The sequence below is a fragment of the Camellia sinensis genome, chromosome 3 (genome assembly GCF_055761805.1).
Source record: "Camellia sinensis isolate YWXY chromosome 3, ASM5576180v1, whole genome shotgun sequence".
Lineage (NCBI taxonomy): Eukaryota > Viridiplantae > Streptophyta > Magnoliopsida > Ericales > Theaceae > Camellia > Camellia sinensis.
The window spans coordinates 188,200,065-188,215,545 of record NC_138963.1 but is presented as its reverse complement, the minus strand read 5'-3'; the positions used below and the strand labels follow the sequence as shown (position 1 = coordinate 188,215,545).

The window sequence follows — 15,481 nt, the reverse complement described above, 5'->3', positions numbered from 1 at the left end:
TGCTAAGGATGCCACAATACAGTTCAGAAGATAGGACATACATTCATTCAGTAAACAATATCAGTTCAGTAAACAGTTCAGTTCAGTATTAAGAAGATAATCATTTGAACATATCTTTACACAATTGTTACTCACAGAGTTTGGGCTACAGTATGCTAGAGCGTGTCTCCCCAGTCGCCAACCCTACACAGTTCACAGGTTGAACACACACTAAGCTACACAGTTGGGAGATAACATACTTTAACCCCTAATGCCTCGGTGTGCTCTACATCTATCCTCAACAAGATGTCTTAAACTAGGCCTAAGAATGCCTAGAATGGAATGAGGATGCAAAGATGTGATCAGAAGACTGTTTCAAAATTTTCAGAAAAACAGAGTCCCGCTCGAGCGCATGTTTCCCTGCTCGAGCGGACATGCAACAAAGGTACACGCTCGAGCGTAAACTTTCCCGCTCGAGCGTACTGTAAAAGTACTGGATGCGTGAAATCTCCGCTCGACGCCCGCTCGAGCTTGAGACATGACTCCGCTCGAGCGCCCAATCCTCCACTCGAGCGGACTGTAAAACAGTGCAGAGAGATGCTAGATGCTCGGATTTCACGCTCGAGCGTCACTTTCCCCGCTCGAGCGGAAGTGCAAAATCTGGAAAACCCATATTGCACCTCCAAGCCAAAACCAAGTTTAAATGCATCAAAACCAATCCTCTTGGGCCCATTTTCTGGAAAACATTTATAAACACATAGAATAACATGGTTCAAAGCTCAATTTGAGAAATCAAAGCCCAAGGGTGTTTAATTCAAACCCAATTTCAAACCAATTTCATGAACAATATGAACATGCAAACATGCATGAATTCAAATTGATTCAAAGCTTCAAAACATGCTCTAGTGAGCCCATTGATCCAAAAACAAGTTGAAAACATGGACCATTACAAGGTTATGGACATGCATGCACCATTTTACCATGAAATCAACTCACAACTCAACAATTCAAACATGCAAGCATGAAATGAGCTCTATATCAATATGTATGAACTAAAACATGACTTAGCTCTACAATTAGGTATGAACCATGCATGAATCAACTTAAAGACAAAATCAAAAGATGAAATTCATACCTAGGTTCTTTGAATTAGAAGACTAGGAGCTCAAATATACAATCAACCTTCAAGTTCTTGAATTAACAAGCAAAATTCAAGATGGACTTCAAGTCCTCTCACTCTCTCCCTCTCTTGGTCGGCTAGAGCAAGGAAAAAAGGCTGAGGAAATGTTTGTTTCAAGTGTATACAAGGCTCACATGTTATATTGAGATAGTGGCCACTAGGGGTAGTTTGGTAAATAAGGCCAACTTAAGCAATTGATCAATATTTAATCTAATTTACTCACACCTAATCAGTTTTCAGATAATTATACCATAAAATCACATTAATTATGACAATCATAAAACATTAATCAATTCCGGATTCGGCCGCCGATAAGGCCTTCAATTAGCAATTTAAACACTAAAATACGAACAGATCAAATAAACAATCAACAGATAGAATGCAATTCAAACGTACATACTCAGTCAATTCAGTTCCAGTTTTCAGTCAGTTAGTTCAGTACTTTAACCAGTCCAATTATCAGTCGTAATCAATTCAGTTTAACGGTAATCGATGGTTATCGGTAATCAAGCAGTCATTAATCGGTAAACAGTATGGAGGTTGTTACAGCTGCGTTGTCAACCGGCAAGGAAATTGAAGCCGCCAGGCTCAACGCCACGGTTGGATCCTCATTGGCTGAAGCGTCAGAAGAGATCGGCGTATCTTTGATCTTTGGCCGAACAATAAAAGGAGCAACCACGTCCAACTCTTCTAAACGAGGCCGTTTGGAAGCAGGGATAATCTCCGACCCAGCCTCTCCCTCGGCATTACGCTTTTTGCCCCGCTCCTCCAGACTCAGCCGTTCGTCAATGACCTGTTGTTCAACCTCTTTCCCTGCTTCGGCCGCAGCAACCTGAGCCGTCTCTTCAATAACGGGTATGAAAGTTTTAATCAAGGTGGGCTCAGAATGGGCGGCCTCGGCCTTCTTCCGAGCAGCCATTTGCTCGGCATTTGTCTTTCGCGCCATCTACGCAAGGCTTTCCCCAGCCATACCTTTGGAAAAATTACCGGGTAGGTCTCCCAAATTCGTAAAAAATATCTCCAGAAGAAAACTCTGCCCGAACCGAAGTGGACGGTGAAGGTTGGTTAAGTCCAGCAGCCTCGAACGCCAAGCGTATTGCCTCGTCGACCTCTTCGGCCTCCTCAGCGACCTCTCTGGTTGGTTCGGCAATTACCTCTACCACCGGCTCCGTGTCTTCCCCCGAATCCGAATCTTCGAGGCCAATTTGCCTAAGGCTCTTGAAGCTGGGAAAGAGAAGAGCCGAAAGGTGTTGATCGCCGGATGGAATTGGAATGCCGTCCGCGACCGAAAATGTTGTATAAGTAGGTTCGTATCGGAGGAGTATGTGAGCAGCTCTCCCTTGTTTTTGTACGTTTGGACGGCCGAAGTATCTGAGTGCAGACTTAATTTCCTCAAGGACTACGTCGTCGGTTGAGAGAAAAATCTTCTTCAATCTGTTACCTGCAAAGAACAAGGGGTGATTAAAGGAAAAAAGCCGAATAAAAGGCAGATCAACAAACACGAGGCGTTACATGGCAACCTGGATCACCCTTCCGTCTGGGAATAGGGTCTGGGCGGTCTTCGCCTTTACCAAACTCCCAATTACCTCGGACATTGACCATTACGTCGTCAACTCTCTTACCAGAACTGGCAAGCATGGTTATCAAGTGATGGTCAGTGCCCTTGGCCTTGAGAAAGTATCGCCCTAGCCGACCGGAAGATTTGGCCAAAGCATAGCAGTGCCGAATCGCCGGAATGCCAAGGTTGATCCTAAGGCGTCGGTTCAACTCTATCACTCCCATGATGATTCGAAAGAAATCTACGTTGGGTTGAGAAGGAATTAGACTCCAATAGCGAAGGACGGCCCTAAGCAATGGATATAGGGGAAAACGGACTCCACTCTTCAGTATGGATAAGAAAGGGAAGACGATCATATTTTGATCCTCCCTCTCCATATCAAGAGTACTGTCCGTTACAAGAGATAAGTGAACATCGTCGGGAATGGAAAAGTGTCGCCGGAATCCAGAAATACGACCCTCAGAGAGGAGGTCTTTCAAGTGTTTAGCCATTTTCGCGGGGATTCAAGGTTCCGCTGAAATCAAAATGACAAACAGAAAATAGGATTGTAAAGAAGAGAGAAGAAGACTTACGAGGAGTAAACGGGGCAAAGATAGACGGAAAAGAATTGCAGAAAATGCGAGTCAGAGAAGGGATACCCGCTGGCGGTCCAAGAGTCTCGAATACTCGACGAAATGTGCACTCGAAAGGACTGAAATTTCAAATCGCAATAAATGCGAGACGCACGAATGAGGCGGGAAAGTTTAATGATGACCCAAAAGGTGTGCGCGTTCTGACATCTGTACTGGGGTACGCGAAGCCGTCTGACCTATTTTGACTTTTCCAATTCAAGACCAAACACGCCGATTAACTACTGTCAATGGAGGGTTCGGGGGGCAATTGTGGGAGCCGAATAATGGCAGAATCAGAAGGTGCGTACCTTAGAAGACTGATATTAACCGGCTGTATCCTACGGGAACGAGAAGCCGAATATAATATATGTGCCGAATAAGTGTAGATCCTTAGAGCCGGATAAGAGAAAGGACAATGATTAAAAAGTAGGCCTTGACCCCGATGATCAAAAGGAACAGGTATAAATATAGGAACAATGGATTGAGAAAGGTATGTAAGAATCACTTCACTTAACTTAGTAAAGAAGCTATCCTGAGCGTCTGAACTGACTTGTCCATCGGAGTGTTAATTCCGGCACCCCCAACCGGAGTGTTTGTATCTTTTCAGGTGACTAGCTGAGAATCACTAGTGTCTCTCAGGATCTGAAGAGTATTTCCAAACCCCTTCTCCACATCTATTTTTAAAAATTAATAACTAAAATAACATAAATTTTTTATTTTGTCATTCTTTTAAATTTATTAATATTAATATTTTTGAAGTATAATAATTAAATTATCAAAACATAATTTTAGTAAGTTAATATTTTTAAAACGTAATGAACGTACTACTAAAAAAATTAGATTGTCCAAGGAGACTAATATTTTGAAATGAATGGAGTATATTTTTATGATTTTTACATTTATTTTTAAATTAATGATTAATTACTAAAGAAAGCATTAATACTTGGGCAAATTACTTGTCAGGTAAATCTTTAAAAACTAATTACAAAATTATGAAAAAATTTATGATTTTGCTTTTTTATGTTTGTAAAGTTTATCACTAATTTAGAAATATTTTTTACAACATCTACTAAGATAATATTTCCCCTCAATACTTCCCATTGGATATTGGTAGAATTGAATAATATTAAAAAAAAATATACAATTTTGATACCGATTTCATTTTTTTTTTACAGTTTTTACATTTTTTTTTTACACATATACCAATAGTAACATCTTTCTTCATAAAGAAAAATTTATTGGGCTAGGTCAATTAATCCAAACTCTTGCAACACTCCGTTTGTCTTGACTGAAACATTTTATTTATATTTGATATGGCGAAAAATAGTTTTTAACCAATTAAAAATAATTTTATTTGAATCAAAAATATCTTTTACTTATGAAATATTAAAATATATACTAATTGTTTGCGGCGTGCTATATAAGCACATTTTTTAGCTTTTTATCTTTTTTTAATCACATTACCTTTCTATTTTTCTACATATTTTTTCATAAAAAGTAAAAAAATACACTTATTTAAATCAGTCCAAACAATCATAAGTCATGTTTTATGATGGATGTAAATTATGTAGACACATTATGAGTGTTTATATGGTTACTGTCAGTGTGTGTCCAGTCCAGTGCATGACTCCAATTTGGCAAAGCATATGCTTCCTTCATTCTTTATGCACTTTAATTTGAATTTTTTTGAACACTGTTGGCTATAAGGGGATGTTTGGTGTTTGTTTTATTCATTCCGAATGCACCCACCACCACCTCAACCAATCACATGGCCACAACCCCACCCCACCGCCATAATAATAAAGGAAAATGAGTGAGAGCACTAATTAGTGCTATCACTAATGATGTGGCAGTGGACCCCACCAGGAATGATTTGATATTTTAGCCTTGGTATTGTATTTTTTTTCTTTTTTTATTAAGTCCCATGTCATTAGTGGTCTTTTAGAACTCCAAAATTAGTGGTCTCTATCATTGTTGAATAATAAAACTACTAGACGGCTCAAAAAGCACTGTGCTGCTCATTACATGGTTTCTCTAACGACTAATTGTAGTAATTGATGTAGGTCCATGAAATTAAGATTCAAATTTGAGGTCTACATTTTGAATATTGTCTCTCTCCAAATGCATATGCCATATTCTTTTTCTCTTTCACATGTTTAGAATATATAATTAATTTCTGTCCTTTTCTGGTAAGAAATATTCCAATATGCCATACGAAAACATGACAATCATCATCAGTGCATAGATCAAGTAATCGAAAGTGAAAGTTGTTGGGGAAAATGAAATTTGAACTAAAGTGATGAAATCTTTTGAGTACATATTAACCAAATAATTGATGGGCTGTCGATTTCAGCCTACACACTGTTACAGATCAAAACCACCGAAGTATCAATTATTGTTCATTTATACCATGAGGAAGTGCCAGTGACTTGCTGACAAATCCATGGAAAGTCTTTCCAAACATCCCGCGACCCTGAGATTGATATGGCACGCAATGCTAAAAGCAAAAATAAACTACAGAACCAAGACAATTCCGATAAATTATTCTCAAATCTCAACAAAGATCCAAAACTGACTCTCCAAAACAGTTGTCAGGTGCCTTTTTCTGTCGACTGATAGATTATTCATGAAGCGTGTTTATGCAGGTGCAACTTATGCGTACATTTCATCAACTTTACATTCTCCAATGTAAACTTTGATGCTACGAGGTGAACCACAGCTGCCTTCGGCAATAAGTGCTCTATCGTTGGCAGCCATGTGCATGATAATCTTGTAAATCATCTCAATCTGCAATGCCATGATACCATAAAGAATGGTTAGCAAAGCTTTTGTTGCACAAGAAAGATGAAATAGTTGGATGCACAGTTATTCAAGAGAGATTTGCACGTACATCTTCAGGAGCATGGCATCGATCAGCTACTTCATTGAGTGTTAATGGTTCAATGGGCTCTTTACAGCTGGAAAATAATCATAAAAAGCACAAAACTAGTCATCGGTGTTGTCCAAATGAAATGCATTTAAAGGGAGGGATTGCATTCACCAAAGCATGGCCATTTCCTCAGTCAACTCAAATTTGAAAATTGATGTGTTACAAAATTCGATCACTACAGAATAAAAATAAAAATAATTGTTATGGTACAAGGAAAATTATTTCTCAAAAAAAAATCAAGAGGCATGACCAGAACTAATGTAGCTGTCAAAGAGACACCACATTTAGCGAAAACATACAGCATATGTTTTAACACTTCCACATACTTATGCACTCAGTGAGCCTGTTTCAACCATAAATTTACACAAACCATATCTATGGAATCATAAAAAAACAAGTTTTGTAAAGACCTTTTCATTTCAAAACAAATGCACAAAACATCTTGGATTGTCACAATCTTCCAATGTTGACAATGTACCTGGCCTCGTTGAGTACTGCAAGAACACGCTTTTGTAGAGCTAATACTTCTCCTGCTGCTTTTTTCCCAGCTTCCACACCTGAGATAACATTAAAATAATAGCATGCATGTTCACAGGAAGAAGAGTTAAAAAGAGAACCATCATCCAATATAAAACAAAATGTTCTCATAAGCACGAGTTATCTTTCTGAACATAGCTCGGTGCAATAAGGCATGATTCAGCTGGAACACCAACATTTAAGACCACAGTTCCAAACCCAAATTTCTAGCAGACAACAAAAGGAAATATGTACTTACCAGGTTGATGATAAGCGTTAATATTGACCAGTGAGGCATAAATCCCAACTGCTCGCTCATACAGTGCTATTAGTGCCCCCACTGATCTAGATGTCACTTCTTGCACAGTGACTGTGATGGACTCCCGGTCATTGGCATACAAAGCTGACCTTGTTCCCTGCAAAAAGTCAACATCAGTTTTGGGGTTTGGGGTTTTGGGGGGGGGGGGGGGGGGGGGACATAAAGAAACTACTCTTTCACTGCATGTGCATCTATGTCATTTTTCATACTCCATGCACTTGCAGCACAAAACCAATCTTGATATATCAAACTAATAGATGGATCAGAAAACTGACCTGTAACATACCAAACAGGTAGTCACCGCATGTGACCCCTGGTTCAAGCTCCCAATCATGGCCAGGGGGTCTATCACGCAGGACTTCAATGAACGTCACGAAGAAGTTGTGCACGCCCTCCCTCAGTTGTTGGATGTAGCTGTAGAAAAGAAATGGAAGGTTTAAATATGGTCTACATCTACAGATATATGACATAAGGTACTACATGAGAACAAAAGCTCACGCATGCTGATCCGTGCTCCCTTTATTTCCATAAACAGTAAGTCCCTGATTAACCTATTGAGGAAAAGAAAAAAGAAAAAGAGAAAAAAAGGCTAGCATAAGTGATCAAAATAAACATCAACACATAGTAAAGCAGGGCCTTGGGCAATCAACACGTCCTTGCCTAGGCTAGACATGGTATTTTAAATACCATGCTCAATTAACTGTTGAAGCTTTAATAGCTAGTTGATAACTTCAAATTCCAAAGAAAAACAACCTAAATTTTATTCTAGCATGATTACCAAAGGGGCTATTGAGCATTGACATAAAATAAAGGCGTATATAACAGGAGATGTATCTTGTCTATTGTGGACAGGGATGGTCATGTCTTAAATCATTATATGTAGGTAATAGAACTCGGTTAATGGATAAAGGTGCACCATCCATCTACATCAAAATGTCCACACATTGGAAATGCAGGATCAAATGCCATTTTAACAATTAGGAAATTAAAATCCAATATTTCCAATTCCTTATTGATGGATGGGGAATAGAATACGAAAATAAGAAACAAGATTTCCAATAGATACTAAATCATCAAATTTTGCTTTCTAGTGACGGCGAAATTGAAGAAAGTTGCTATTTAAATGAAAATTTTGGACAGAGCCAAGAAAAAGACATGAAGTACAAAGTCGCTAGAAAATTTGTTATTACAATTTACATGCCATCTGCCTAACTAGATGCAACAATGCTAACATGTTATAAGAGTCCTTCCTAAAAACCAAAATATTTAAAAATTGCCTCCTAAGAAAGATAAAAGGAATATTTCCTCAAACAAAATTCCTACTCTATTCAGCTGTTTCGTCCTGAACCACTGCCAAGTTGAAACTCTATAGTGTGACAAAAATGTATGGCCATCTGAAATAAGTAGCCCTAGTCTTACATCACACCTTTTTTGTAGTTGCCAGAGGTGTCACAAATTCAAAATGCTTCAATGGTGAACAATACTAATGCCAATTAAATAGATAATGATATTTTACGGCATCAAATTTGTTCCGTGTTCAAACAAGAAGAGTTGGCAGAGATGGTTGGACATACCCGATTACCATCTAGGTCAAACTCCTTCCCCAGTGATTCCATGACCAACTGTTGTAAATACCTACTAAATAATAATAGGCTATCCTTGTAAGGAAGAACAACCATATCCTGTGGAAAAACAAAGAAACCAAAGAATAAATATTTATGAGTGAAACTGAAACATAACATAGGTAGAAATGAGGCTGAGAAAAAGACAGAGTGAAGCAAAACCTTGGATCCTACTCCACCAGAGGCCCAATACCAGCTTAAAGCCAACAATGCTGCAGGGTTATCCCTCACCTAAAAATAAATAAATAAATATAAATAAAAAAGGAAACTTTGATATTCTGTTATCAGAACTTCTTTTCCAACTTACAAGCACGAGCAGTGAAATAAATAATCATTTCACATTCAATTAAGCAATTTCACATCAAGTGTATTCTGTGTGTATGTGTGTCCACATGAGAAGTATGAATTCAAAATGTATCTCCCTACCCTATTTTAGTGATCCTGGTAAGCTAGACAATAAATCAATTCAAGAGATTGTCCTCTAATCGTAGCACTTGAGTCTTCTTCTTTTTTACTTCTTTTTTTTTTTTTAAAGAACTGTAGTAGTAGGCAGTCTTACAAAATCAAACATGCAGCACCATCAATCTATTTGTCTCTCTCACTTCCCCTCCCCCCCTCCCCCCTCTTTGATGATAAGAAAGGCACACACACCCATGACCCAACTGGGATTTGAACCTTCCACTTCTCCCCCATTGGATTGGCAGGAGATTACACTAAGACAATAGCTGGTGGCTAAAGGTCTATAAGTCATCAAGAAGGGGGATGAGATACTCCTTAGAAATTAAAGCAGAATAACTAACATTTGTATTGCACAAATTTAAACCAAAACAGAGCCTTGCCAAGAGGTACTGCTTGGAAACAACTGAATTTCAGGACATCTGGAGGAAAACTAATAAAACAGAAAAACAAGACTTGAAGTTCAGTGAAAGATTTGTGTGGGTTGTGCAATTTTGATAATGGTCTAATCGAACAGCTTTCTCATAATGAATGAGTAAATCCAAACTGATTTGACTAATCATTTTTTAAAACAGAACCGACCAATTTTTAACTTTAATTTCCCCCTCATGATTAGTTTACACCAATGAACATCTCCACCTACTCCCATTTCATTGACTATCCAAGAAAAATAAGCAAATACACCAAATCCTCGCCGATTATTTTGTATATAATATTTAAGTTCAATAGACCACACAAAAGGTACACAACTATTGTGTGAGACATACACCTCAACATATAACAATACCTTTGTATAGCGAGAAAGATATGGACCATCCTTTGCAAGGTCAGAAAAAAGAAATATGGAGGAGAAGAATGAGAAGATGAAGGAAGTGAAGAAGATGAAAATGCATTTCCCACAATTGTAGAAAGTCCATTATTCAGTTGCTTGAGAAGACGAGAATAGTTTGGCTACTCAAGTAACAAAACTACTATCAGAAGACAACAGTGACTTAAAAATAAAAGTAATAATAATAAGAGAATGAATAATAAATCTTTACCATGGTGGTCCTATTTGCCTCATCCATCAATGATGCACCAGCAAGGATTTCTTTAATGTCAATTCCCTGAAATAAGAATCTCTTGTAAATAATTGCAAAGTCCTGAAGTAGAAAAGATGACACATTGAATTCTGCATATAAGGACAACTTACCTGAAGCGCTGCTGAAAGTAGGCCAACTGCGGACATTACTGAAGTTCTACCACCCACCCAGTCAAACATTGGAAATCTAGCTAACCATCCCTCAATTCTTGCAGTGTTATCTAATAATGAATTCTCTTGTGTAATTGCGACACCCTGCACAATAATAGATGAAGCAACAAGTCATACATTTCGCAGTCAGGAAAAAAATATACAAACAAAAAACAAAACATCTGGCTTATGGCAGCATAACTCAATCCCATTCAGCTAATTTTGCTAAGAAATTTGTTGAGGATGTGCAACAAGTTAAGGGGATGGACTAACCAACCGGTTCTCTAACACTTGCCAAGTGCATCCCAGAAATTTGGACTTTGTTACCAAGTATAACATGAAGACAATGATAATCAATTATAGCTAAGCTACACACCATAAACAAATCCCAAGGGTAAATCAGTATTAAAAGCAGCCATGCCTGCAATCAAGTAACTATACATACAAACTTTTCGATAAGTAGTTGAAAAACTATATCTATGTCTAAATATATATATCTAACACTCCCAACACATCTAAACAGCAAATGTAGTGACAAAAAGGAAGAGTGTATTCAAACCTCTAGGATAAACAACAAAATCAAGTCACTCTTAGGACCTATAATACAATTTAAACATCCCTAATCCATACGAATCAAGCCAATTGCAAAGACCATGTAGCATGAAAAGTAAGAAAGTCTGAAGAAAAAAAGTTCCTTGTGCATAAGAGTCTCAGACATTTGACCATAGTGGACAAATGGACCCAAAAATTTTGGCTGAGCTAAAAGCTAATCAGTAAGAAACTTTACTCCTATTTTCAAACCAATAATAATAATAGGGAGTATATTTCATTTACACTCTGAAGAGCTGAGAAAACTAAATAAAAGCAGAAACAAGAACCTGAGATGAAAACCTGTTTTGCAAAATCCAGGCCAGCTTCACGGAATGCTTTTTGTACTTCCAATAAACCATTTCTTGTTTCTGGAGTGCCTCCACTCTGAGTAGAATTGGAACCGGAAACATATTAGCAACCTTTTTTTGAACTGTGATTTGTGACGACTAACACAACAGCAGCAAAAAAAATGACCTCCATGCAGACCTTTGATATAACTATTACAAGCGTAGAAGCCAACTCAGGGCCAAGCTGTGCAATCTGATGATCAATGCCAGCTGGATCTGTATTGTCAATGAACCTTATCTGCAGAAAGGACAAAAAATTGTGACAAGCTTTAGAAACCTCATTGTAAAAACAAATGTTCCAATACAAGTTCATTATATACCTTGAGAGGAGGATTATCAGGAGCCAACGCCTCTGCAACAAACTGTGGTCCAAGGGCAGAACCTCCAATTCCAACAGAAAGTACTTGTGTAAAGTGACCCTCAGGAGAGGTTGGGGGCTTAATCTATGGTTTTAAAGCCAAAAATAAAGCACGGAAAATTGTTAGAACTACAGCTCTGCCAACAATGTCATGCAGAAAGTATCGTAACATCCTAGAGATAGTAATGAATTAGAACATGTTTATGAAACAAATCACATTTACGGGGCAGAAGAATCAAGGGTTATGTAGGAACTAGTGCATGTCTGTGTATAGTACTGACAAATAGAACAAACAAGGAGGATCCATAAGTGCACATTAAAAATATTGCATTTGTAATTTATTTGGAATAAATGCATAATAGTACTCCCTGATCTTCATACAGAAAAAAGAATAACACGAATTCAGCAAGTCTCAAGTTTCCTATGTTTGATTCAGTAATCCAAATAAGCAAACCCTCAGTGCATAAAAGTGGATCAATGGCTCGTGATAGAACTCCTCACACAGCTAAGATGCAGTGTTAAGCAAATTTTAGTTTTTCATCCTCCAAAGTATAAGTCACAAATGGGTCAATGGAATGAATGTTTCCTTCCTTCCATCTATTTAACGAGCGCTCACAAAAAAAGAAAAAAGAAAAAGAAGAAGATAAACATAAAAGAAATGTGATTTCCACCAACATAGAAAGGAGTCAGTATAATCAGTTCTAATAAGCAGCCAAATCAACTTCCAGTTCATGCCTCTCCAGTCCATCAAGTAGAACCTTTTAGTACTTATGTCTCGTTGATTATGGCCATACAGTTGTGCTGGAGCTTTAAAAAAAAATGGGGAGCTTAATTCTGCCATTCTGGGATGAATTTTACATTATTGAAGCTGTCCATTAGTCAATAAAAAGTGGCTGTCTGTTCTTTTATTTTGCACATGAAATTCAATCATGACAAATTAAATGCATGCATGAACATCCCCTTGACATGCATTATGAAGTGCTCCACTGTGTATTATGAGGCATTTGAAGAATAAATTAATCTCTCCATTGCAATTGAAAAAAGTCACAACTCATTTCTAAGGCAAAAGCAGGAGCACATGAAACAAATCAAATGAAATGATGAACTCAAATCTAGAGAAATCTACATAAATCACCTATGCTTGTTCTTATGACATCTTATTACACGTCTCAGGCTGTATTTTCATTATCAACTAAGAGCGTCTCCAACGCTTACTCTTTTCTATCATCAAATTTAAATTTAATGAAAAATATCTAGTCTTGGTGCTCCAATCAAAACATCAAACTAATATCAAATTGAGGATGTCTTAAACTTTTCATCAAATTGAGGATGCCTAGAGACTTTTATCAAATTTAGGTGACTGTTGGGTCGGACGTCCTCACAGACATCCTCCCCGAACAACCTCTTCATTGCAAAAATGTCATGCAGGTTGTGGTCAATTTACACCAAACCGGTCGACGAGCCGGACATCTGCCTGGTCGTCCTCTCGGTCGACCATTGCTTTGATGAAAATTCAAAATTTTCTGTTGGAACGAACGATATCATATGAGCTTTTACTCAAATTTGCTGGTAAAAAAAAAGGGAAAAAAAAAAGAAAAAAAGAAGAAGTAAACCTTGGAGATGCTCTCTAACATGTTTACATTAAAATTTTCAAATTTAGTATTTAACCACTTCAGCACCATAAATTTGCAGTTTTTTCAAACAGGCACATTCATTATTGAATTACTATAGTAATAGTACAACAGGGCAAATATGCTCCAACAAACAAACTCCATTAAAAACTTGCATCACTAAAATGGAACCTTCAGATTGAAGAGAGTCTGCTATTGACTTGAAACCAAGCGTTTCATGCTTATCATTTCTCACCATTAACATGAAAATAAACCGCTATTGACAAATTGACGTAAAAAACTGACCTTACCACTGACCACATCGTCGGCGAACTTGCACAAGGCTTCAAGCGTGTTCTCAATCTGCAACCTCAAGAACGAATTCGGCGAAAGCTTAGGGTTCCTAAGCCAATAATGGCCGACCATTCGCCCCTCGTCAGGATTCGCAATCGAGCCCTCGTCGAGCTCCTTCATGGCTCGTAACGCCGCCTGAAACTTCGGCTCCATCTCCTCCACGAACTCGTCGGTGAACCCGATCCGACTCACGTCCAAGTACAACCCAAGCTCCTTGTGCTGATACAACCAGTCAAGGTATCTCCGCCATAGCTCCCTCGGATCCTTCTCCAGCCCCTTCTTCTTCTTCTCCGGCAATCCGTCGTTCGTATTCGACAGGTTCGCCGGAATTTCGCGAGCCACTAACTGTGCGGGGACAATCGAAGCTCGATCGCAGCATCGCTCGAAGAACTTGGACCGGTTAGGGAATGCGATCGAGATCGAATCTCTTGCGAGTAATGAAGAGAGTGGTGTCTTGGGAGTGAATTTGTCGGGTTTGAACGTGGATGAAGAAGAGCCGAGGCCCGAGATTGACGCCATGGAAGAGAGAGAGTGGAGCGATGAAAAAGAGAGAGAGAGAGAGAGAGAGAGAGTGGGAGTTGGAGGTGGTTTTTTATTGGGGGTGGTTTGGGCTGTGTTTGGGGGAGTGAAAAGAGGAGAGGTGTTTGGAGAGGATTTGGGTATATATACATATGTGTGGTTTCTTTGTTTTTTAGTTGATTCTCAAGGGCTCAGCTGAATCTATGTGCTGAGTAAGCGATTTAATGATTCACATGTTGATTGGCTTTTTCTTTTTGTAAGCATGAGATGGTATACAAGGATGGGACAGGGTTGGAGAATCGTCGGCCGGCGGACCGTCACCGCATAAGGATTGTTTTAATAAATTGGTTAAAATTTTATTTTTTTTATTTTTTTTAAAAAATGTAAAAAAAAATAAACAGTTGATGAGACTTTAAAATAGGTTAATGTTCCCAAATTGGTCAATAATAAGATATTTTATTTCTGTTCAAGTTTAGTTCTATTTTAGGGATGGTTTGGTATTCCCTATATAATTTATCTTTTTATCTTTTTTTTATCACATCACCTCTCTATTTTTCTACACATCTTTTGATAAAAAGACAAAAAGTATACTCATTTAGATCATCTCAAACAACTCCTTAATACTGAACCTTTATATTTATTCAAATTTGATTTCAAGAAATAATTATAAATTTCCAATCTACCTAGGTTATATAACTAAACTAAGGTCTTGTTTGGTAATATCATTTTTTAGTCTAAAAATCAAAAGTCACTAAAAAAATTAAAAAACTAACAATTTATACCAAAAAGTCAACAATTCTCTTTTCTCTTTACTTTTTGCATATATTTTCATAAAAAACCAAAAACTCGTCCCAAACATACTATTTTTTTTTTACATTATATTTTAGCTAGAAAGTAAAAAAAATACTAAAAAAACATGTTCCCAAAGGAGGCCAAAATCAAATCAAGCGTTAAGTCTCATCAACAAGGGTTGGTTACATAAATCTTTCTTCTCTACTCAACTCTATCAACGGCCATTTGGTTAGTTAAATTAAGCAGATTATATCTCTATTTATTACACTCGCTTAAGTTAATTTAGATTTGTTCCTTCCCTTAATACTTCTATCTATCGTCACTGTATCACATATTTTCACTACTTACTCTGTTGACCTCCGTTGTATATGATCAAAGCATCTAAAAAATATATATATATATATATTTTTAATATATTATAAATAATTAATTAATTTAATATCGGGTCAGGCTGGGTTGAAAAGTATAAGTTCCACACTCAGCCCATTAATATTTCGGATTGAAAAAAT

The 15,481-nt window shown here is 37.6% G+C and overlaps 1 protein-coding gene across 2 annotated transcripts; it reads right to left on the bottom strand.

Annotated features, from left to right (window-relative positions):
• Positions 1–5,595: 5,595 nt before the first annotated feature.
• Positions 5,596–14,488, bottom strand: LOC114280217 (glucose-6-phosphate isomerase 1, chloroplastic). Of its 2 annotated transcripts, none has more exons than XR_014365016.1 (14): positions 13,614–14,406; positions 11,660–11,782; positions 11,479–11,577; positions 11,293–11,376; positions 10,363–10,506; positions 10,211–10,276; positions 8,877–8,945; positions 8,667–8,774; positions 7,591–7,643; positions 7,368–7,506; positions 7,033–7,189; positions 6,736–6,814; positions 6,219–6,432; positions 5,596–6,115 (listed from the first exon to the last, which is right to left on the bottom strand). XR_014365016.1 is itself a non-coding variant. In XM_028222558.2 (14 exons), the coding sequence occupies exons 1-14, from the start codon at positions 14,178–14,180 to the stop codon at positions 5,981–5,983; spliced, it is 1,890 nt and encodes a 629-aa protein (XP_028078359.1). In that variant the 5' UTR covers positions 14,181–14,488; the 3' UTR covers positions 5,596–5,980. The 2 variants fall into 2 exon arrangements, 1 of the variants encoding a protein (XP_028078359.1); XM_028222558.2 differs by having other exon boundaries at positions 6,219–6,285; positions 13,614–14,488.
• Positions 14,489–15,481: the final 993 nt, after the last annotated feature.

Excerpts from the sequence above, each read along its gene's own strand:
- LOC114280217 (XM_028222558.2), bottom strand. The coding sequence starts at position 14,180 with ATGGCGTCAATCTCGGGCCTCGGCTCTTCTTCATCCACGTTCAAACCC. Across the intron at positions 11,578-11,659 it reads CTGATAATCCTCCTCTCAAG|ATAAGGTTCATTGACAATAC; the intron begins GTATATAATGAA and ends TCCTTTCTGCAG. Across the intron at positions 7,644-8,666 it reads TTGACCTAGATGGTAATCGG|GTTAATCAGGGACTTACTGT; the intron begins GTATGTCCAACC and ends TTTCCTCAATAG.